We start from the raw sequence: 24,155 nt of genomic DNA, 5'->3' as shown, positions 1-24,155 counted from the left end.
GGGCCTCCACTGAGCTGTCATGGGGGGTGATCATTTGGGCCTGTTGCTAAGGGGTCAGGAGTGCACATTTGTGAAAGTCTGTGAGGTACCTTTGTCTCTGCACTGGAAAGGCCTTGGGAATGCTTGTCTACCAGTCACTAAACCATATGTATCTTCCCTGTAACGGGTAAATCAGAGCATTAAGGGGCTGCAGTGTGACTCTCAGGGACAAAACCACCACCAGTCAGACACCTTCTTCCTCCTTGCTACTTGAACCTTCCAGGAGACCACGCTGTCATGTCATCCTTTCCCACTCCCAGCCTCCTCCTTAACCCACACACTCTTGTCTGTACCCCATTTGAGGGAAAGAACCTCACTATCTCTTCTAACCCTCCCATCTCCTTAGTGCTGCTGTGTGAGTAAGCTGAGCCTGCAGCAAACACTTCTAAGCATTCATCACTAGAGTTGAGCAGTGTTATTGTGAGGGAATTGCTGAGGGTAGGTAGGATAAACTTCTCCAGATTCAGATGGATAGTGTTGGCTTGGCTAGAGACGGAAAAGATTCCCTGCCCCAAGCCCCATGGCTCATCTCCTAGTTATGCTGCTCTGTTTCTACCCAAGCTGTTGGTGTTTGTCTTCTGCATTCCTTGGAAGCAGACCTGCTGTTGCATCCTGCAAGTCATCACCAGGCTGCTTCAGTAACTCATCTTTCCTTCCATTCACAGGTCTTCTACGCATGGCGACTCAACCCATGTGAGAGCTCTCTTATGTGAGTACCCAGCAGCACGCTTTGCTGTCTGTGGTCTGTGGACATTGACTGGCATCTAAGCAACACCCCAGCTCCCTCCTCTCCCCCTAAACGCCACTGTCTTAGAGCCTCCATGTGCATTTGCTATGACATACATCAGTGTTGATGAGAGACAGGAACACTGCCGGGTAATCTTGAGCTGCCAAAATAATCAGCTCTATGCACAACATGGCTTAAAGGATTTTTCAGTTAGCAGCATGCATCCACTAAAGAGCCTAGACACTCATATTTTTTCTGGGGACTTTCACACTCTGGACTCCTGCCACACAGGCAAGGCACCTTTGGCCAGTCCTGTGGAAAACCGGATGTATCGGAGCGTGGAGAACCTTCACTGGGCCACAGCTGCTGACTCTGGGCTGTATTCTCACTGCCGGAGCCTGGATAATGAGATCATCTTTCGCTATAGAGGCACCAGTCAGTGGACAGAAGGCTGTGTGGATGTGGCCCCAGTTCAGAGCACATCGGACTCTCTGAGAAACCTTTCTCTCCATGCTAAACAGACATCTCAGTCAGCACAGAATGTGCTCCTCCCTCCCTTTGCCAAAGTGCCTCAGTGGCTTTTCCCTTCAGCAGAGGAAAGAGCCCTACACGGGGATGCCAAAAAAGAGCTGAAGGAGAAGCTGAGGCTGCACAGCAGTAAGGTGGCAGAGCCCTGCAAGCCAGTGCGTCCGCAGGCGGCCCTGCCTGACCTGATGGCGCGGGAGTTTTTTGAATGCCAGATGTGCCAGCAGTACAAGAACGGTTGTGCTGTCAACTGCTGCACGGTGTTGGTGGAACACACTGCTCTCAGGCACAGCCTCACAGGGAGGGAGAAACTGTGTTCTGCACATAGGATCATCAGTCCAGAAGACATCAAGCAGGAGGCTCAGAGGAGGCTTGAGCTCCGAAGGCAGAATAGCTCCCCCAATTTGCCCCTTCAGCATGCTGGGGAAAGCCATGAGATGGCCAAATCCAGAACAGCAGAAACCCTGGAACAATATAGTGGGGAAACAGATGTCAAAGCCACATTGGGGCACAGCAAGAAAGGCCGCTGCAAAGGGAGGCTCTACATACCCACCTTTGAGGAATTCGAGCAAATGAGAAGTAAGGAGGCAAATTCATCATCCAGCAGCAGTAGGCCAACAGAGTGCTTGAATAAGGGTCTGCCTGCAAACCAGACCCTGGAGGAGGAGAACAATAAGAATGTCTGTCCAGAAGCTCTGGAGACCAAAGCTGTGAATGAAGCTGCTGTCACAGTGGAGGATGATGACAATGTGTTCCATGAAAACCACACCTCTGCTGGGTTTTCCCAATATCCAGCCACATGGGATGGTTTCAGAATGAGCAGCCCTGAGGTGAAGGACAGAACCTTCCAGATGTCCAGCCCGGATAGGTCCCCGATCCCCATTTGCTCTAGCCCTATTCCACTATCACCTTTGCAGGCAGTAGCAATACACAGAGCTGGGCAGGAGATCTTCAGTGATGGGCAGCAGAAAGGAGAGACAAGACAATTAAATGATGTCCTCCACCTTGCAGGGCAGTCGCTAGCTTCTGAAGCCCAGTCCTCTTGCTGTTCATCGCTGCTGTTAGAAGCCACAGACTTATCCAGCTATGGAGCTAAACTACAAAAAATGAAGGATGAATTCATAGGTTCAGCCCTGGAACTTATTAAGAAAAGGTAACATGCTCTGTGTGGTCACCTGAAAGCAGTTCCCTTGTTAACGATCTGGTCTCTCTCCTGATAGGTGCATTTAACTCCCATAGCATAAATACGCTGTTGGCAGAGCCTTTCATCTTAGGGTCTCTGATAGCCACATGGACGTGTCTTTAAGCTGTTGAGCTTAAACTCCATCTTTGTGTGGGATTAAACATCACAAAGCATTTTCATCTAGACTTTGCCTTTTTGTACACCTTAATCCTGTCCAGACAGCAGCCATTAGTAGTCCTGACACCCAATTTCTCACCCATTTTATTTCTGTAAGAAATTGTTGAAAGGTCTTTTTTTTTGTTTGTTTGTTTTTTTTTAACATCTGTTGAAAGTAGAGGACAGCAGAGGGTTACAAAGTACTAACGTGATTCCTTTGAGAAAAGATGTAGAGTCTATCCCACCACTGCAGGACACGAATTTAGGTAGTGTGACATGCAGCAACAAGTGCTTTCACTTGCTGCGTGTGCATAGTGAACTGGCAAAGAAATGAGAGCAAGATGGCTGCTATGAGTCTTTAACCACCCTCTGGAGACCGGCACAGGCAGCGAGCAAAGTACTTGCAAATACTGTCCTTCTGCCAACTCAGACAGCGTAAGCAGTGACAGAAAATACTTGCGTAAAGCCTTCCTCCCTCTTCTCCAACCAGGGTTTTCCCCTTCTCTGAGTAAGATTTTCACAAGGACTGCTTTCTCTGTCCTGATTTTGGAGGCTGCAGTCCTGTTACCTCCCTCCTACCAAAGAAATGAGGATCCCTTTCTATGCAAGCAGGTGGACCAACAGGAAGCAGCAAAATTCTGGAAGGTAGGAATTTGGGTCAGTTATCACTGTCTTATCAGTAGGTAAGGCTGATGTGAAAAGGAGGAGTAAGTGTTGGTGGAGTGGTTTGTTTCCATTTGCTTGGTGTTCAGGACCAGCTTTACCAATAATTGTATTTGGCTTGGTTCCTGGCTGCTTCTGACATCCACAGATGCGGTGTGTGAAATGCCAGGGTGATGCCTTGTACACTGACTTGGTATTTCTGGAATGCTAGAGCTCTAAGACTGGACTCAGGTTTTAGAGGAGATGATAGTGACTTCTGCACAGGAATGAGAGTTGTCTGAAAGAACTGCTGCAGAGCTGAAGCTCCCCATGTAGACAGAGCCAGAGGGACAAGCAGAAATACTTCTGCAACTTTATAATCCAAAGGGAAGTAGGTGGTGTCAGAGCCCTAAATGCTTCCTTCAGGTGTCCAGCCCAGCCTTTGTGCTTTTGTTCTAGAGTATGAAAACCCAATGAAGAAACAGATGAGAAAGTTACAGTATGCAACCGTTTTCATTGAGGAGGCTATTTTTATCATTGATATGAAATGAAATACACAGAATGGCACAAGCTGTGAGTAAGAGCATAGGAACAGCTGTCTTCGGGCAGACCAAAGGTTTGACTAGTATCTGGAGCCCTAGCTGCATGCCTAGCAAAGTATATAGGAACTGAGTGGTGCATATGATCTTTCTTCCTACTACTTTGCCAGCGTCCAAACACTTTCTGCCCAGGGCCTTTATGGCTTCAGTGTGGTTTCTGTGCTTTTAATATCCACAGTGGGTTTTGTTTCTGTGAATGTGTTCAGTCTCCCTAGTTGGATTTGTTAAAATGTGTGAGGTGATTTTATTAACACCAAAATGGTAATTGATCTATAACCAAGAACGACAGTGGTTCCAGTACTAGAGAGGTTTTTTCATGTGAAGGAACCACCCAGGCCTGTTTATTTTCCATAGTAATAACAGTTAATAGTAAAGGTTGTAATTTCTTCAGGATAGCAGGAAGAAAACAAATCTGTTGGCAGTGCCAAAGTACTGGTTAGTGGGAAACTCCAGTTTCCTTTGTCTGGAAATTTCTCAATTTTACATTATTTCACCCAAGACTGTAAAGTGCCTGAATATTCATTTGTAACTCAAGCTGATTCTCACTGCAGAGATGGGAGACTTTTTCTCTGGATATTTTGGGTCCTAAATTATGATCACTTACATCCAGGCCACATTTTTTCTAAGCCTCAACTGAAATGAGCTGAAAGCTGGGAATTTGGTCTGATTTGCACAGATACTGAGCTCACTGAGCCTTTGATAGAGATGATGTGATGGAGCGTCACACAATAAGATAGCTGAAATTGTTGTCTCCTTCTAGTGATTCTGTGTAAGTGTTGCAGTTTTACAAAGCAGTTTTGTCTGGTAAAGTTAATTGCCTCCCTAGTAATTCATAGTTAATTCCTTAAGACTCATTGAAATGGTTTAGTACTTCATCAGTGACGATTTGATTTTCAGCTTCATAATTGCGGTGGCTTTAGCCCCCTCATGGATCACTGGATACCTTTAACTTAGGTTGTAGTCTTGGCTGGGAAGGGGTGTTGAGATCTAGGTGGAAATCCTGAAGGCATTTCAATATATAGTCTACTTTCTGAACTTGTTTAAGCAGCGAATTGCTCAGGATAAGGACATGCAAGGACGTGGGGTGCCAGTCTATGAAATGGGGGTCAAGATGACAACAAAAAAATGCACAAGGAAACAAAGGACATGACTAAGACAGAAGGCTTCCTGAAAAGAGTGATGGGGTGTATTTGGGATGACACCAGGATGCTGGCTAGAGTAACAGCTTCCCATAGCAGAGGACTCCAAGGCTGGAAGGCAGTTGCCAGCAAGGAAGGAGTGGACAAAAATGTTTCCATTAGTCAGAAAGAGTCAGTCACACTTCCTTAGCTCAGCTCTGTGAGTAGTATTGGCTCTTATTCCCACTGCAGGTCACATCTTGAGATTTTTAAAAAATATCCCTATTGGGTTATGGAAACCACAATAAGCAATGGCATCTGGTCTGCAGACCTTATCAGCAGAGAGCTGCTGTCAGCTTCACTTAGAGGAGCAGTAATACTCTGGAGTACTTTCCATGTTTAAGTGGATGATCTTGAAGCACTGTAAAAATGACAAATGCGGGCTCAGCTTCTCTCTGAGAGTATGGTCTGTGTGGTGGGAGGTGGTGTGATCACGAGGAGAAGATAACATTCTAGTCCTGAGCTCTGCTACTGACCTTTGACACATCCCATTGCCTCTCGGTGCCTCAGCATGGTCCCTACTTTCTGCATGTTTCAACCAGAAGCTGTTTGAACAGGATCAGCTTTTGGAAATGATGGTTTTCTAGCAGTGGCAGATCCTCTTCAAGAGCTGTCTTGCTCCCTAACCTCTGCCTTCTCTCCCACAGGTGTACCCAGCTGAACTGTTCATACTTTACCCAACTCAATGAAACACTGATGAAATGATCTGGCTGGGAATACATGAGGGAGGATATTTTTTTAAACCCAGATACTTTCAAGAATGATTTTAGATCATGGCCACACAGACAGTTACATTGGACTGGCTGAAGGAGTGGTACCCCAAATCTGTCTGGGGACGGGAGGGAGGAACGAGACAGGAACCTCTTAAGCTGGACCAGGCCAGGACAGTACCATGGTGGGACCACAGCCTTGCTGGTGCCTGCGCTGCTCTTACTGCAACCCTGTAAGAGGGCTAATGCAGTCTGTGCTACAGACTGCTCCGTGACAGCGCTGATGTTGGTATCCCCTTTCTACAGGCTGGAGAGGAGAGGCCTGGAGGGGTGAAGTGGTGCTTCCAAATCCACATGGCAGGCAGTCAGCACAGCAAAAAGTAAAAGCCAGGAGCCTGTTGTTAGCCCTGTGCCGTTGCCACACAGCCACAGCTAAACTCTTTTTAAGCTGGTAAATCCTCTGGTAGTGTCAGCTGTGGCCTGGAAGCATAAATGGAGGAAGATGAAAAAGCATCAGCTGGGAAGTTGCAAACCAACTTTTCTGGCCTGACAACAGAGCCAGTTTGTGTTCTGGGAGATTTGGTCCCTTTTCAGCGATTTCAGTATTGGCTGATGGTTTGTTACCGGAGCCAACTGTCATTCATTGTAAGGAAAATGCCCATCTGTCTCATGTGGCTGCTTGTAGCTGACAGTGTTGTAATTCCATGTGAGCAGTATGACCTACCAGCATAAGTTCATGAGTGAAGTCTTTAAGAAGCAGCAGATTTTTGTCGTAGGAGACTTTTGTGAAGCCTAACATACATGCATAACCTGAAATATGTTCCAGACACAGGCTTCCTCTATGTACAAGCATCCATATCCAGTCCTGACAACCTTTCTTTTAAAAGGAATCCAAGCCCATATAAATTAAGTAAACCCATAATGAAAAAATTAATATTCTTCCAAGCAGGCTTCATTATGCATGGAAATAAGGTGTCTTAGAAAGTCTGTTAAAAAAAATGTATCACAAGTAGTATCACAAACTACAGCCTGTCAACTACTCTGTCAAGTCAGTGGTTTTACACCAGACTGTGTCCGTCTGGAGAGGTGATGTTGTCTACAGAGAGGGAAATGTGGGGTTGGAACAGGCTGTCTGTATCAGCCAGGCCAGACCCTTGTTAGCACCAGACAGCCGTGAATAAGAGCATCCCAGAACTGCCAAGTGAGAACAACAGACTCTGCCAATCTTTTCAGGACTCTTAAGTGCACCAAAAGGCCTGATCCTGCGTTCACTGAAAACAGAGGGAATCTGACCAGTGGTTTCGGCCGGCTTGGGATCATATGAGATGAAAAACAGAGGGAAAGCTCCTTTAATCCTGTAATCTCTTCAAAGTATTATGTTTTTTAGCAGGTGGTTTTCTTCCAGATGAGCAATATGGTTTCTGTGTTGACGACATCTCTTTAAATAGCAGCAAATATGGATATGGCCTACTTAGAAAGAGGTTTTTGTAGTCCCTATGGGAGAACCTCATGTTTTATGGACACAAAAATGCCCTGCGAACACTCGAGACTTGATATCCCAGACTGATGCTGGCATGAGTGCAATTATCCAATTTGTACTGCTATAATTGAGCTGTGTTTTGAGCCCCTGAAACACATGCACAGCCATCCATGCTGATCTGTCTAGATTCCTGCCTGCATTTCCCCTGAACTGTTGTGGCTGGTTGTTCAGACCAGGGCTTTCTGCTCAGTCTCATCTGTGTCAGGAACGGCAGGTGAATTGCATACATGATGTTCTTCAGAGTCTGCTTCTTCCCCTGCAGCTGCAATGCTGAGACTGCTGCCAAATCCCCCTCCAAGGGACGGTGTGATCTGAGGAAAGCTGATCTCCCACCTCCGGAGGACAGCCAGGAGCCCACAGCGATGTCCGTGGCAACAGAGACCTGGGAGGACAAGCCAAGCAATGAGACATCCAGTGACACTCCACCTGCAGGGAATGTAAGGGAGAGGAATTCCCCTCACGTCTTGGGCATGTGTTCAGGATTATTTTTTGTGTCAGAAGCTCTAAAGTATCCCTTTGTTGTAGGAACTGGGCAGGCTGGGAACCTGGGATCTGAAGTCACACCAACTCCCATGAGCAATTAAACTCTGTGATAAGGATTTCTAGTGCCTTTTTTGTTACAGTTGATGAAACAGGAGGCAGTTTTGTGCCCTTGCCTATCTGCCGCTGCATCTCTTGCAGGGAGTTCGGCAATAACCCCCTCGTGGCTTTCAGTGTGCCACCAGCCCCTCATTGCTATGCTGCCTGGGAGATGAGACAGACAGACTCCCTCCCAGTCCCCACTTGGTCAAACAGCTAATGTAGGTAAGGCATAGATGCTGGAGTTCCTGACCCCACAGCACTGAAACGTTCACAGAACAGAGGCAAGCTAGCTCAGATCCCTAGGACAGGCTCAGCGCCCCGTTTAGGCCCTTAGCCAGGGCTATGCTCTTGACTTCTTCATGGTTATTCGACAACAGTGGTCCAGCCACCATGGAGCCACTGTATTCAGAGCTACGTAGCAGCAGAGGGTGAGGGGTCCTTGCTGTTAGGACAAGACAGAGGGACCTGGGGAAGCAGATTTCCTAATGATCATGTAGCAGAACTACATTTAACTATCCTAATGCTGATGAGTTGCCTTTTCTGTCGTTTGGCAACTGAAGTCCAGTGGCTGCAAACCAGGCACTGCTTTGACCACTGCCTTGCTCCAAACCCACTTGCTTTTCATGCAGGTTCCCAGTCCTGGCTGCCGCCGATCCAGCTCCGACATCGTCCATGAGAGCACGGATGGTGCCAAGGCCCAGCGGGAGTGCCGGCTGCGGCCACACTTCAGTGACCCTATGCCAACAGACTCGGTGAAGAGGAAGCAGCTGGAGCTGAAGATTGCAGCTGCAGCACGGCAGCATGCACAGAAGCGCCGGCAGGAACGAGACTACGGTACCCATATTCTGCATGCTCAGAGGGGGCTGATGGAACACGTGCTGAGCCCTGCTACACTGATGTAAATATGGAGTGACTCTACTGACCTGGGGGAGGGAAGCGTTCTGGTTTTAACCTAGGTGTGCAAGGAATCAGGATCTTCTCTGCTGTGTCTCTGTTCCTGCCTGGTGGGTGGCAGGGGGGAGAAGGACCAAAGGCGTTCACGGGTATGAGCAGAGCAGGGATGACAGGTTTCACCTGGGAGCCATTTACTTTTGACCCCTGCCCTTCCCGGCACCAAAACAGGAGTGGGGACAGCTAACAACGCTAGATCTACCCCACCATGGTTCCTACCACTCATGGCTGTGCCAGCTTGGGCTCCGGAGGTGAGCTCTGTGCAGCTGGCAGTACAGTAATGATTTGTGTCTATTCTCAGGTCCAGTGGTAGCAAAAGCCAACCTTGGCCATGGTGGCAGCTTTGATGAGACCCGCCGTGCCCCCCGTGGCTCCCTCCACTCCAGACATCATTGGAGCAATGTCAGCAGCCTGAGCACAGACAGTGGGATTGTTGGCGTGAACGATGTCCAGGATGACCTAGATGCCAGCGAGGCCACTCGGACCAAGTCAGTGGATGTGGAGAGGGCAGATAGTGGCATTGGCCAGATGCCAGCCAGAAAGTGGAGGAACAGGGCATCCGAAACGCTGAGCTCCCTGCAGGCCTGGGAAGCCCACCGTCCCTGCACTGACTGCGGAGAAAGGGACCTCCCGGTGGAGACAGATGTGCAGAACTGCAATCAGAGGCGGGCTGACCTCTGCGAGAAGTGCCGCAAGCGCAGGACAGAGCGCAAGGAGTCTGTGCTGGAGTTTGTGAACACAGAGGCCAGCTATGGAGAGGACCTGCGCATCATCAAAGAGGAGTTCTACCTCCCCATGCAGGCAGCTGGGCTGCTGAGCCAGGAGCAGCTCCTGGGCATCTTCAGCAACATCCAGGAGCTCATCGACCTCAATGAGAACTTCCTGGAGATACTCCAGGAGGAGATTGATCAGGCCTTTGACCAGGTATGATGATGCATGCTCTAAAGGGGCCAGACCAGGCAGACAGGAATAGGTTTTGAGTTAGTGAGGCAGCATAGGTGGAACAGAGGATCAGGAGGTAGGACTCCTGGGTTCTGGTCATCTACCTAGTCTCTCATTCCCCCAGCTATTGTAAACCAGTGATTTCAGTAGGCCTGTGCCAGGTCACAGCTGCTGGCCTCACTCTGCTGTGGTAATGCCACTGACATTAGCAGGCCATCAGCAGTCTAGCTCCTTTACCCCAATAACAGGACCTAACTGTCCCATTACCAAAGTTAGCTTTAAGCCAGTTCACTTGGACACTGATAAGAGTGTGACCGTGGGGGCACAGAGCTCAGCTTAGTCTGGTTCACAGGCCATGCGCTTGCTGGCTCACTTCAGGCTGGCTTGGGTGTACGTGCCTTGGGTTGCAGTTCATTGCAGCTTGCCTCTAGGCTGGCTGTGACGCCAGGCAGCACAGGCTGCTCCCTGCTCTGGTGACAGTTGGCACTTTGAGCTCTGTGTACCAGTTGCTTCTACTGATGCACTCTGCCTTGCACAACGGATTTTCCTACCTCACCAGCATGGTGGTCAGAGGGCAGAAAAATAGAAATAAGACTCTTAACGCAGCAGACAATCACTAGTAGACAGATAAACAGCTCCACCCCTCCTTTCTTCAAGAAACTAAAACCCACTTGTTGCTGTATCAGTTTCACGAGGATGTTTTGTTCTCTAGGAAACACATCCCTCCTCTCCCTCTCCGAAACCCTGCATGTCAGACCGAGTGACACATGTCTCAAAAACTGGCAACTTTGACAACCACTCTCATGCACCTGGCACAGTGAAGGCAGATGTGCACTGTAGGTGTGATGTCCCCTGTGAATAATTTATTGAGACAATGGCTTCTACAAACAGCTGTGGGTTTCCCTGTGTCTGCCTCCATGTTGCCCTTTGCAGTCAGCGCTCAGTACTGCACCAAAACGCCGCCAGCAGCCAGAGAGCTGCTCCCTCTCTCGCCGCTCAAATGAGTAGTGACTGCAGAGCATGTCAGCATACACCTTGACACAGCTAAGAGCATTATGTGGCACCAGATTCTTACTATTCCCTTATTTTATTACACATCCAGAAATCAGAGAACAATTTACCATAAAGTTTATTTTTCACTTAGGCATCAAAGTAGCCAGTGAGAGCACAACTGAAGGAGACTGCTTCCCAGGCAGGCCTGTTGCTGAGAACAACTGCAGAAGTTGTTAGGTGCCATGTCTGTTATCGAGTTACACGCCTCCCCTGCCCGTTTGCTCCTAAATGCTCGCTTTGTTAATTTATGCACCTGCGCATTAGCCTTACGGCACACCTTCGGGCAAGAAGGTCCCCAGTTCACTCTCCTGACTGGCAGGCTTACTCTGGCCTCTGCCCTTTGAGCCCCTGCTCTGGTGAGCTGGCAGAGCCTGCAGAAGCAGAGAAGACGTCTCTGTATGTGTAAAGGAGGAAGCAGTTAGCTGAGCTTTCCTTCCATTGCCCATGCACTGCTCCCCCCCTAGACCTGTAGGGACTGCCTTTCCACCAGGAAGGGTGAGCCCAGTTCCACCTTTGGTCTGGGTGCTCACCAGATCCTGCCATAGGTTCATGCTGACAGGACTGAATGCAGGCTCTGTGCTCGTGCCTCCCCGAGCTAACCCAGCAGGGGCTGTATTGCGTTGCTTGCAGGGTGATGATGAACCTGATGACCGTGTGCATCGGCGAAATATTTCTAGAGTTCGTCAACATGCTGCCAGCCTTTCAGACCTACTGTCTCCAGCAGTCCTCCTCCGTGAATATGCTCAACGTGCTGGAGAAGGAGAAAGAGTTGCTCAGGTGAGAAAAGGGCTGAGTGTACTTTTCCAGGCTTTGGGGACAGGAAGGCACCTGGCTGAGGGTGAAGCCTTTGTCAGCTCAACTAGATCAAAGTTTTGATGCTAATGGTCTTCAGTGATGGGGTGAGGAGAGTAATTTACTCTCCAAAATATATTAACCCCTTGATATCTCCAGTGAGGCAGCCAGTTGGTCCCCAGCTGTATACTGTATTTTGTGGTACCAGTGTTTGCTCGTTGACCACTGGGCTGAACTGTCACCAGATAACACCCAGCTGAGAACAGCTTTCAGTCCCTGCGCCGGAGCATGGTTTGGATTTCCACTGGGGAAAGCCACTGTGTGAAGCATGCATGACTGGAATTTGTTTCCCGTTGCCAGCCCTGGCCTATTGGGCAACATCAGGAGAGTCACTTCTCTCTTTCCACTGCAACAGCTTACAATGATGACGGTACCAAATTCTTGGTTAGAATGCTTTGTAATCTAATGATGAAAGGAGCTACAAATTAATATAATCTGATATAAGCTGATGTGTCTGTCTGCCTGGGGCCTACGTCAGTGTGTACCAGAAAAAGATCACACCCTCGTTGTTTTATAATTTAATAGAAGACTGCCAGGATGTTAATGTGCTAGTGTCCAGGCACCTCATCACTGTTCTGCAGCTGAGCACAGCTGCAGGAATTGTTGTTAGTTTTTGAGAAGACAGAATTCACACGGCTGTTAAAACCAAAGCAGGGGCTGCAATGCCCAGCAGCTGTGAGCACCACACTGGTCATTTGCGTTAGGATTTAGGATGAGGGTAGTGAAGACACTGGCACAGGTTGCCCAGAGAAGCTGTGGCTGCCCCCTCCCTGGCAGTGTTCAAGGCCAGGTTGGATGAGGCTTTGAGCAACCTGGTCTAGTGGAAAGGTATCCCTGCCTGTGGCAGGGAGGTTGGAACTAGATGATCTTTAAGGTCCCTTCCAGCCCAAAACCATTCTATGATTCTATGATTTGCAGCTGTCTGCTGGCAGAACAGACACCATTTCATTCCCTCTTCTTAAATCCCTGCAGAATATTCCTCAATGTCTCCCAGAACGACAACACAGCACTGCGGCGGATGAACTTGAGGTCCTTCCTGATGGCCCCTTTGCAAAGAGTCACCAAGTACCCACTGCTGCTCAGCAGAATCATCAAGGCCACCACCGAGTACCACCCAGATCATGGCAGCCTGCGAGAGGCCAAGAGCCGCATTGAGTCCCACCTGGAGCACATCAACATGAAAACCAAGCAGGAGGGGAACACATGGACCCTCCGCTCCTTTCGCCAGGACAGCAAGAAGAAGAGGGAAGTCATCAACATCGAGATGAGAGAAACTGCCCTCAAAACTGTAGGTTGGCTGCGGGAGGAAACACGATTTGTGATGGAGGGGTCTCTGCAGCTGGCCCAGCCCCCTGATGGCCAGTGGGTGAAGAAAGGCAGCAAGACCCTGAAGTTCCAGAACATGCAGGTTCTCCTCCTGGTGAACATGAAGCGGGTGTCCGAGTCCAGCCTGGAGTCAGCTGAGCCAGGGCCTGTGAAGGACGCCGTGCTGGTACTCATCAGGGACAAAAATAATGGGAAGTTTCATTTGCTCAGGGAGCCCTTGAGGCTGAGTAATTGCATTGTCTCCACTGATCCAGACTGCGATGACACTTTTGAACTCATTGAGATCAGGCGGGAGGCATTTGTGTTCCGGGACAGCGACCGGGCACGGACTCACCACTGGTTCAGGCAGATCAGGCGATACTCAAGGGAGCTGGGCTCCTGGAAGAAGCGGCGGAATGCGCTGCCCAACATCATGATCAGCACCCCTCACACCAGGCCCTGAGTCCTGCATTGGCAGCACACAGGGAGACTTGGCTTGGCCAGTGCCACGTGCAAGGACCATCTAGAGCCTTGGTGGCTTGAACTTGCTCTGCTCCATGGACAACACAGGGCGGAGCCTGGCCCACAAAGACTCTTAGCAGCACTGGAATCAAGTGTTAAAGCCTGATTCTGGTCTCCAGCCTCAGGACTCACAACCCATTTGAGGCTGATGTACCTACAGAGATGGGCTTCCCTTGAGGAGCAGATCTCTGGAGGAAAATACTGAGTTTAACTTGTTAATATTGCACTGTGGGAGATGATGTATGATGCTTGCCATTGCATGGATTGTGTCAAAAGCCAGTCTTGACAATATGAGAGAGGTTTCTGCCATTGACTGTGTTTCATCAGCATTAGGTAAAGTCAGGGTCAAAATTAAGTGCAGTATTATGCAACAGAGGAGGAAAGTTGGAGAAAATTATGTTTTCCACCATGACTCCTAAGGACTATATTTCATTATTCACCTCTGTATATTCAGTCAAAATACTTGTTTAAAAAGAAAGCTCTTTCATCTTTAATCCAAATCAAGTAGGTATCAATTTGCTCAGATACAGCTGCATGCACACAGCAAAAAAAAAAAAAAAATAAAAAAAGCAGACAAGAATAACAGGAGCTCTTGCTCTCTGGCACAAACACCCCAAATACGTGTAGAACCTGTGGAAAGGCAGTATATCCGCACTGAAAGTCTGTTGTTTAACTGACTTAGGGACTGGAACGTAATGCTGCGTCTGAAATATCTCAGAAGTGTATGTAAATATAGCTTCGCTACCACTAATAGTGAACTTAAAAGTTTGCAATTATTTAAACGATGTAATCTAGTGTATTTCAAAATTTAATTGAAAGGAAGAATTTACATTGTACTGTAGAGTAACATAAAAGGTTTTAATAATTATCTTTCAATGACTTTAGGTGGGTATTTTTTGTAATATTTGTTTTCTGGAGTAGATAACTTCAGTTAGTGTGGGTGGCATTCAGGTGAACAATGTGCCTACGTCTGTTCTTTGAATCCCCTGAACAGAATTCAGGGGCTACTCCTAGTGAGACTGGGGAAAAAGGTACAAGCCTGCTAGTCTAATTCTTACTAGACAACAATAGACTGGCACAAAACCTTACGCTCTGGCTGCACCAGACATGAGAGCCGAAACTAGGTACACAGAGCGCTTCCCGTAAGGTCCAGCCTCTCTCAGCTCCGCAGCAGGGAAATGACTCGAAGCTGAACAATGGTAAAAAGGCAAACGGGGTTTAACCTTTTCAGCCTGACGTTACCACTGACGGTGGCCTTGCGATTACCAGATCAGCAAAATGTCACGCTGTGACTTGCATGGCAAAGGCCAAATTACAGCCCTAGAGGCTAAATTAAAGGGGCCTGAATTTTGGCCAGTAGATCTCAGAGGACAACCTGTAAATGTTCTTTCAGACCCCGGGGTAAAGACAAAGCCAGTCAGTATTATTCACTCCCAACAAAATATTTATTGCAAGCATTTATTTTACAGGAGGATTCACTCAAGGAAGCATATTTGTGTCTTTCTCCAGAGACAGGCCAGCATTGGTGAGCACACAGACACAGGCAGACAGAGGCTACCTTCACGTAGGTAGCCCTAGTCTTGTAAGTCACCACTGACCCAAGGCCTGAGCAGGCCTCCAAACCATGCTCAGTGCTTTGTTCTCCTGCCACAGCTGCTGGGGCTTGTTACACTGCCCTGGGCACCAAGGTGGACACCAGCAGTGAGATGTGTGCATACTGGCTGTACTTTATCTCCAACTGCACTGTCCAGCGTTTCAGTACTTCATTTAGTCCTTGAGGAAACGGGAGTTGTTGCGTCATCGGAGGCTTTACAAACACATACCCAAGACATGAGGGTGGCAGCACACAGCTGAGTGCTGTAGCGACCGATAGCTGACAAAATGCTTGTTGCCAAAATGCAGCAGCCTGACTCCCTCAAGCGAGTTGGAATTCCCTCCAGCTGTTTCTTGTCATTAGACAATAAATTGTTTGTTCCCCCAAAATACAGACTGAACAGCCAGCGACAAGCACGAGGCATTGCGTTTGTAAGTTTGTTGCTTGTTTTTCAAATAGATGGATGCCTAAGCAGAACAGCTGCTGGAGGAGGATTTCTCTGACGCTGCCATGACAGACCTGCATCTAACCGCCTTCAAGCCCCATTCACCTAACATGCGGAAAGCAACAGCTTGTAGCACCTTTGTTTTCTCTCCCAAGGTCAAAATGACACAGCTACCTTCTCTTCATTACCTCCAGTGGCAGTTTTGGTAAGGGAAGCCATAAGTGCAGTAAGTCTCAGCTTAATTTATCCAAACAGTGAGAGGCTTTCACAGCCACAGAAAGCTGCTGCTTTCTGGAAATTTTTCAATTACTTTCCAGCACAGTGATTTTCTCCACACCGTTTCAGGCTTAAAACCAGCCATGGACTGTTTGTACAGTCATATCTTTAAATCAAGATACTTTTAGTCACCCTGGCAGTTCAAAAAGGTTAGAGAACAATAAGTATATGTAAAGGTCTGATATTTAGCATCAATCTTGCGTTTGGGTGATTGTTCAATTTGTCAGATTCAGGGTTTTTCTAGGTATCACAGGAAACACCTGCCTGCCAGGCTCCTAGTAATCATGGCCTATTTCCTCTGAACCAGGCAAACTCTCCCCAAAAGGTCCGTAAATAATCGCTGGGTGCTGAGTTACGAGCAGGACGTGTACTTGGTGCTGTAGCCCTGTTCTAAAAAACCTACAGCCAGGGAACAGTACAAGCTCTTTGATCTGGGACAGCCTGCTACGGGAAGCGACAGCCCGATTGTTGAACCTGTCAAACTGGACAGAGGTTGCGCTTCCAATGTTACTTATCTTTTACCTATCCGGTGCGTACTCAGCTGCTCGCCTGCCTTTAAATTACAGGTGTTGAAAGGGAGCATGAGCACAGAACAGCCTCCGTGGCCCCGCGAGCGCTCGTGCTGTGGGGTGAGCCTGCAGAGGAAGGGCGAGGACGAGGAGTGTCAGCACACTGACAAGGTGGTAGGTTTCCATAATCCTCGGGCACCTTTCCGAACTGGATGATCCCTCTCTTGGGAAGTTCCAGGTCCTTCAGTATCGCATGTACACATCTTACTTGGCAGCCCTGGAGATTAGTTGTGCTGTATTTTTCCATTTCTAATTAACAGCCTGACGAAACGCTATTATAACCCAGGGTACTTGGGAACAGGGTTGTCTGTAAGCCAAGAAAGCAATTATTTGTTCCAAACTGGCCTTCCTAGGGCTCCGTAATATTTTTATGCCTCTCAGAAGACGTGACTGACAATACTAAGATTACTTTTCAAGATTGCTGCGCACTGAACTTACCCAGCTAGTACAAGCAGGCCTCTCTGGAAGTACCATGTTAGGGGGAAAAAGAGAAAGTCAGATTACTCTGTTGATTTCTCAGAACTCATAAATGACCTTTAATAAGAATTTACAATGAGTCTTACTTGTCATTTACCAGGAAAACCACAACAACAACAGGTAGTCTTTATCATAGAGTCCATGGGGTTTTGAGCTCAGAAGGCAGACACACAAGACACAATACTGGATTAAGAGCCCCCTCTGAGATCAGGTCCCAAGGCAAGAAGGAACAGCTGGTTTAAGAGTCAGAAGGCTGAGTGGGAAAGCCTGAAAAAAACACAGGGAGATGAAGAGCTAATACTTCAGAGGGCAGAGACTTCTGCTGTAGTGAACAGAGATCTTCTCTTGCATGGTGCTCTTGTACATTCCTGATTGTCCTTAACAGAGGTGAGGACGGGGAAGGGGTGTTCAGTGTGGGTCTCCGCTGTGTGATCAGAACACAGCTGAAAGGGAGTACCAGGTTTCGTTTGGCAACACAAAGCTATTGTAGCTGTCATTAGAGACTGAGAGATTGACCTCAGCACATCCCAAATCCTGAAAAAACACTCCGAGATCATCTCAGATGTCCTGCCTTAGGGAACTTCAGTCATTCAATGCATGTGAATCTTATCATGGAGCTAAAGTCCCAGGAAGGCAGATGTCCAGCAGGAGATTCTGGTGAATCTTGCACTCTTTCTTGTCCCTGACATCCTCAAAGGGAAGATAACTCAAGTCTTCTAGCACCATGTGAAAGATATCCCTTCAGGGCTCATGGATGAGGCAGCTGTAGTAACTCTCATTTCGTGATGTCAGCTGTGTCTCCTCTGAAATGTATGCTGGGGAACCAGGGGAGATTGAGCTGGAATTAGGCTGACATTCTCTGACTTGAAATTGGAAAAACCTGGAACCAAATGCAATGGAGGAAACTGTCCTCCTGATGGAGATCAGATAAATGTTGAAAGATCTCATGTCATCGTTGAGTGACCTTGTGTCACTACAGTGGAATATGACAGAGTAAAAAGTCTTACTGATCAGGCAGACAAAGGAACTGCTTTACTTCTCACAGAGGCTGCTGCAGAATATCAGTGTGACTGAAGACAGGTACAAGCAATTTAAAAAAAAAAAAATCAAAGTTTTGACAACAACATTGCACAGTCCAAAAACTCCAGGCAAGCCCCAAGGACATTCACTAGGAAAAACGACATCTCCCTCAGGAAGCTGAAGGTGGTGCCCTAAGGGAAACCTTTATACAACATGAGTGGGAAAGTTGAGCGATAGGAGCATAGAGGGTCGTCTTCAACAGAGAGTGAAAACCCTAACAAGGAACCAGCACACAGGCAGAGCATCTTCCAGCACTGGTCTCTGCCCAGCTTGACTGGGGGCAGTTACACAGCTGCAAAAAGTTGAAAAGCTGGCATCAGGCTCTAGGTCCAATAGCAGGGATGAATGTCATGACAATTTGCAACTCTCCAGCTCAAATCCTGCCCCAGTGTGATCTTCACTAGCACAGGCTTTGCATCCCTGAGAAATTATCTCAGCTGCAGGTGAGAAGACACAGACTGCAAACCCAGGGAAGGTGCCCTGTGTAGGAGCAGGCAAAGGAATCCTTTCTTTCAGCTGAAAGAATCATTGGAACAGGCTCCCCAGGGAAGTGGTGGAGTCTTAAAGGTCCTTTCCAACCAAAGTGGTTCTGTGATTCTATGATTCCTGGCCTCTACTGCCAGACGGAGGATGTCAAATCCCCAGTAGCAGAGAGCTCCTCACCACCCTTGGCCAGCAGCTCCCCGCTCCAAGGCCAAGCTGGTCAGTCACCTCGGGGTCCCTGGGGAGCCTCTGCTGTGCCAGGGCTGGGCTGGAGGTCCCCTGGTGGGGGTGGGACTACCTCTTCCAGACCTCTGAAAAGTTTGGACCATAGGGATGTTCCTGGTTCTTCATTCACACACTGCCCATCATCCAGCTCTGCCTCCCTGTGGATCAGCAGGCAGACAATGTGAGGGCTCCTACCATTCCCTTTGCCAAAAAAAGCAGCCACCCTACACAGACCTTTGCCAACCTGTTCATTGGCCTTGAGTAACAAATGAAGTGCAACTTGAGCAACTTCACCATGATATGTCATGAAGCAAAAAACCACCGTGCAGGAATTCACTAGCTTTTCAAGCAGCATAAGCTGTCACCAGGAGGCAGCTGATGAACTTGAGGTGTCCTGGACACATGGCTCATCCCAATGAAACACAGCAAGAAGCTCCATCAGAGTCAGTGAGCAGAGGGCATGTATAGCCTGGAGAACTTTGTGAGCCGATGGAAAAGGAGAACCACGTCAGCCTCTCCGTCTTCTCCTTATCCTGCTTGGGTTGCTTCAGAGTAGCACAAAATGTCAAAAGACCAGCCAGAAATGTAAGAATAGGAGGTCCTCCAAGGTAGCTAGTCAAGTTTTGTCCATGTTGGAGGCAGGTGCGTTCCCCTTAGCTCTCCAGGAATTCTCCCATTCATTTCCAGCAGTCTGTTGGGATCTTCTGGAGACAGCTGAAGTCCTGGGTAGCAGCCCCAGTCTCCTCCTGAGTAGGTACCTGAGGCGTTTCAGCAATGTTAAGAGGTAGGTCCATGCCTGGTAGCTCCTCTGGACCTCTCCAAAACAGCTGAGTTGTTGCGGGGGAAGCCTTTCTGTGTCTCACTGAGGCATCATGGGGGAAGCATTTTTGTGATGAAACGAGGCAGCAAGGGCGAAGCCTTTTTGTGTGGTACTGAAGCAGGATGGGGGAAGCCTTTCTATGTAATAGGGAGACAGCTCAGGGAAAGCCTTTCTGAGTCCTGCTGAGGCAGCACAGGCTAAGGGTTCCTTTGATGTACTGACGTGAGAGAGGAGAAGCCTTTCTGTGTTGTCAGGAGGCAGCACAGGGAAGGGTTTTCTGAATCTGAACCAGCAGCGTGTGGGAAGCCTTTCTGTGTCGTGGGGAGGCAGCGCAGGGGGAAGGGGCTCTGTGCTTGTTTAGCCACCTCACCCTCACCTGTCCCCTCACCCAGTCAGAGCCCAGGTCCAAAACGGACACCCACCACCTCAGGCTCCCACACACAAGTGGCCAGCACTGAAAGCTGTTGCTGGCTGTAACTGTCCCATGGTAGCCCTTTCACAGCCCCAACAACCACAGGGCTCTGCGCTTGCAGAGGTCTTTTTTGGACCCCTGCCAGCACAGACTGGGCCTTGTCCCAGTACAAACTGAATCCCCTGGCCACCTGCAAGTATAGACTGGGCCCCCTCCCAGTACTTTTTGGACCCCCTGGCCACTTCCCAGCACAGACTGAGCTCTGTCCAGTACAAACAGGGTCTCCTTGGCATGTCTTAGTACCCACTGGCCCCACTCCCAGTACAAACTGGATCCCCTGGCCCCTTCCCGGTACAGACTGGGCCTCATCCCAGTGCAAACTGGATGCCCTGGCCTTGTTTGAGTATAGATTGGGCCCAGTCCCAGTACAAACTGGATCCCCTGGCCTTGTTTCAGTACAGACTGGGCCCTGTCCCAGTACAAACTAATCTAATTTTGTATCAGTGCTGAAAATCAATGTGTTTAAAGTGCGTAGTAGTGCTGGTTGTGATATTGTGAGATTTTTTGACATCAAAAAATAGAGGGCGAGGGAAGCTAGTCTCCTTATCTTGATAAAGAGCACTAGGTATGAAATCCTGTACCTCGGGTGCTGCTTCTGACATAGTCCTAAATCAGGATCCAATGTCCTTCCTGTGATAGTCTTTGTTACTAAATATGCTGAATGATTATTCATTCATCACTATTCCGTGTGGAAGGTGACTTTGTGAAGCTGCTGATGTGGGGCTCTTAATCCACCCTCCCCTGCCATCACTTGCATACTTGCATCAGTCTACTAGGTAGCATCTCTTGCTCTGCAAAACCAAGTTTTGTGACTGAGTTAAGCTTCAGTAAGAGTCTTTTTTTGCTGCTGTGTACAGCAGGAGAAACAGTTTAACCTGCTGAATGGAAAAGAAACAAATTCTCCCTCCTTTTGTTTGTGTGAAGCTAAGAGTGCTAAAAGCGGGGGGAGAGAAGGGCAGGAAGAATGTACTTGCCAATTAACAGCTACTGTAGTTGTCAAACAGCTGCACTTAAGGTTAGTCAGCGTTAGACAGTCTTGTTTAGTATGGAATTGTACAATTCTGCATCAAGAGAACACTTTACTTATTGTGTGGTTACTTTTCCATGCCAGTATTGTTTTTCTTCCCTTTATGGGAATACTATAAACACTGGATTGTTGATACTGGTTTGCATGAAACTGAACGTGATGGTTTTTGCTGCTTGAAAGTGGGATTTTTCTGCTAGCAGGTGTAGTTCAGAGGCCAGTGGAGGGATAGGGGACAACCGTGTTTTTTGGACTGTGTGGGTTCCACGACCGTGGGTTTTGGACTGTGGCCTGGCACATCAGAACTACGGGAGTATAAGGCTCTAGGGGCACTGGTGCACAATGCACCATAATACCATCAAACTATAAAGGGGCAGAATCAATTTGTATCACTGGCGTGATGGGTGGCTTCCAAGAGCTGACTGTTGGAAGCTGAAGTGAGTCTGACTGGGACTGAGTGTTAGATGCACCCTATTGTGACCGGCCCAGATGCCCCATGCATTCTTGGTATAGATTACCTGAGAAGAGGGTATTTCAAGGACCCGAGGGGATACCAGCGGGCATTTGGTGTAGCGGCTGTGGAGAAGGAAGAAATTAAACAGCTGTCTACCCTGCCTGGTCTATCAGAGGACCTTTCTATTGTGGGGCTGCTGAGGGTCGAGGAGCAAAAGGTGCCCATTGCTACTACAACAGTCCACCGACGGCAATATCGTACTAATAGAGACTCACTGATCCCCATCCATGAGCTGATCTGTCAACTGGAGAACCAAGGAGTGATCAGCAAAACAAGCTCACCCTTCAACAGTCCCATATGGCCAGTGCGAAAGTCTAATGGGGAGTGGAGACTAACTGTGGACTATCGTGGCCTGAATGAAGTCACACCACCGCTGAGTGCTGCCATACCAGACATGTTAGAACTCCATTACGAACTGGAGTCAAAGGCAGCCAAGTGGTATGCCATGACTGACATTGCAAATGCATTTTTCCCTATCCCTTTGGTAGCAGAGTGCAGGCAATAGTTTGCTTTCATCTGGAGGGGCATCCAGTACATGTGGAATCGACTGCCCCAGGGGTGGAAACATAGCGCCACCATTTGCCATGGACTGGTCCAGACTGCACTGGAGAACAGTGGAGCTCTGGAACACCTGGAATACATTGACGACATCATTGTATGGGTAATACAGCAGAAGTTTTTGAAAAAGGGGAAAAAGTAATTCAAATCCTTCTAGAAGCTGGTTTTGCCATCAAACGCGGTAAGGTCAAGGGACCTGCAAAAGAGATCCAGTTTTTAGGAATCAAATGGCAGATCCCAATGGACGCGATTAACAAAATAACAGCCATGTCTCCACCAACTAACAAAAAGGAGACACAAGCTTTCCTAGGCGTAGTAGGCTTCTGGAGGATGCACATTCCCCATTACAGTCAGATTGTGAGACCTCTCTACAAAGTAACTCAGAAGAAGAATGACTTTAAATGGGGCCCTGAGCAACAACAGGCTTTTGAGCAAATTAAACGAGATAGTTCATGCAGTGGCCCTTGGACCAGTCCGGATGGGATCAGAAGTAAAGAACGTCCTCTACACCGCAACGGGGGAGAACGGTCCTACCTGGAGCCTCTGGCAAAAGGCATTGGGGGAGACTCGAGGTCGACCCCTAGAGTTTTGGAGCCGGGGATACAGAGAGACAGAGGACCGTTATACTCCAACTGAAAAAGAGATACTGGCAGCCTATGAAGGAGGTTAGAGCTGCCTCAGAAGTAATTGGCACTGAGGCACCAGCTCCCCCTGGTGCCCTTATTTCCAGTGTTGGACTGGATGTTTAAAGGGAAGGACCCCGTCTGCACATCATGCAACTGATGCTATGTGGAGTAAATGGGTTGCATTGATTACTCAGCAGGCTCGAATAGGGAACCTCAATTGCCCGGGAATTTTGGAAGCGATCATGGACTGGCCAGAAGGCAAAGATTTTGGAATGTTGCCAGAGGAGGAGGTCACACGCGCTGAAGAGGCCCCACCATATAATCAACATACCAGAAAAGAGAAGCATCATGCCTTGTTCACTGATGGATCTTGCCGTATTGTAGGCAAACAATGAAAGTGGAAAGCTGCTGTGTGGAGCCCTACACAATGAGTGGCAGAAGTGCCTGAGGGAGATGGTGTGTCGAGTCAGTTTGCAGAAGTAAACACCTTCCAGCTGGCTCTAGATATTGCTAATGGATAAAAATGGCCAGTACTTTATCTGTACACTGCCTCATGGAAGGTGGCAAATGCCCTGTGGGGATGGCTGAAGCACTGGAAGGAAAAAACTGGCAGCGCAGAGGCAAACCCATCCGGGAAGCTGAATTGTGGCAGGATATCACTCCCCAATTAGAGAATCTCGTTGTGAAGGTACGTCACGTAGATGCCCACGTACCCAAGAGTCGAGCCACTGAGGAACAAACAAAACAACCAGCAGGTGGATCAAGGTGCTAAGATTAAAGTGTCCCAAGTAGACCTGGCCTGGGCAGCATAAAGGTGAATCATTTTCAGCTCAGTGGGCCCATAATACATCAGGCCGTCAATGCAGAGATGCCACATATAGATGGGCCCATGACCAAGGGGTGGATTTGACCATGGACACTATTGCACAGGTCATCCACAAATGTGAAACTTATGCTGCAATTAAACAAGCCAAATGACTGAAAACCCTGTGGTATGGAGGATGATGGCTAAAATATGAGTATGGAGAGGCCTGGCAAATTGATTACATCTCGCTTCCACGAACCCAACAAGGCAAGCACCGTGTGCTCACCATGGTGGAAGAAAGCACCACCTAGCTGGAAACCTATCCTGTGCCTCATGCCACTGCCCGTAACACTATTATGGGCCCTGAAAAGCAAATTTTGTGGTGACATGGCACTCTGGAAAGAATAGAGTCAAACAACGGGACTCATTTCTGAAATAGCCTCATAGACACCTGGGCTAAAGAGCATGGTATTGAAAGGATATATCACATCCCTCCCATGCACCAGCTGTCGGGAAAGTGGAATGATGTAATGGGCTGTTGAAGACTATGCTGAAAGCAATGGGTGATGGGATATTCAAAAACTGTAATAAACACCTAGCAAAGGCCACCTGGTTAGTTAATACCAGGGGATCTGTCAATCGGGCTGGCCCTGCTCAATCAGAGCTGTTGCCTGCTGTAGA

General features: G+C 48.3%; 1 protein-coding gene across 1 annotated transcript; it reads left to right on the top strand.

Annotated features, from left to right (window-relative positions):
• The first annotated feature begins 1,092 nt into the window (after window positions 1-1,092).
• LOC137666929 (uncharacterized) lies at window positions 1,093-14,248 on the top strand. The gene is given in 11 exon segments (XM_068407208.1): window positions 1,093-1,870; window positions 2,303-2,444; window positions 7,562-7,736; window positions 8,511-8,756; window positions 8,904-8,924; window positions 9,070-9,092; window positions 9,219-9,465; window positions 9,496-9,756; window positions 11,458-11,469; window positions 11,471-11,604; window positions 12,652-14,248. Coding segments are annotated over 11 exon segments (2,835 nt in total). The 3' UTR covers window positions 13,448-14,248.
• The last annotated feature ends 9,907 nt before the right edge of the window (window positions 14,249-24,155 follow it).

This window comes from Nyctibius grandis, chromosome 9 (assembly GCF_013368605.1).
Source record: "Nyctibius grandis isolate bNycGra1 chromosome 9, bNycGra1.pri, whole genome shotgun sequence".
Taxonomy (NCBI): domain Eukaryota; kingdom Metazoa; phylum Chordata; class Aves; order Nyctibiiformes; family Nyctibiidae; genus Nyctibius; species Nyctibius grandis.
Note: the sequence above shows the minus strand (reverse complement) of the source record. Positions and strands in the feature narration are given on the sequence as shown.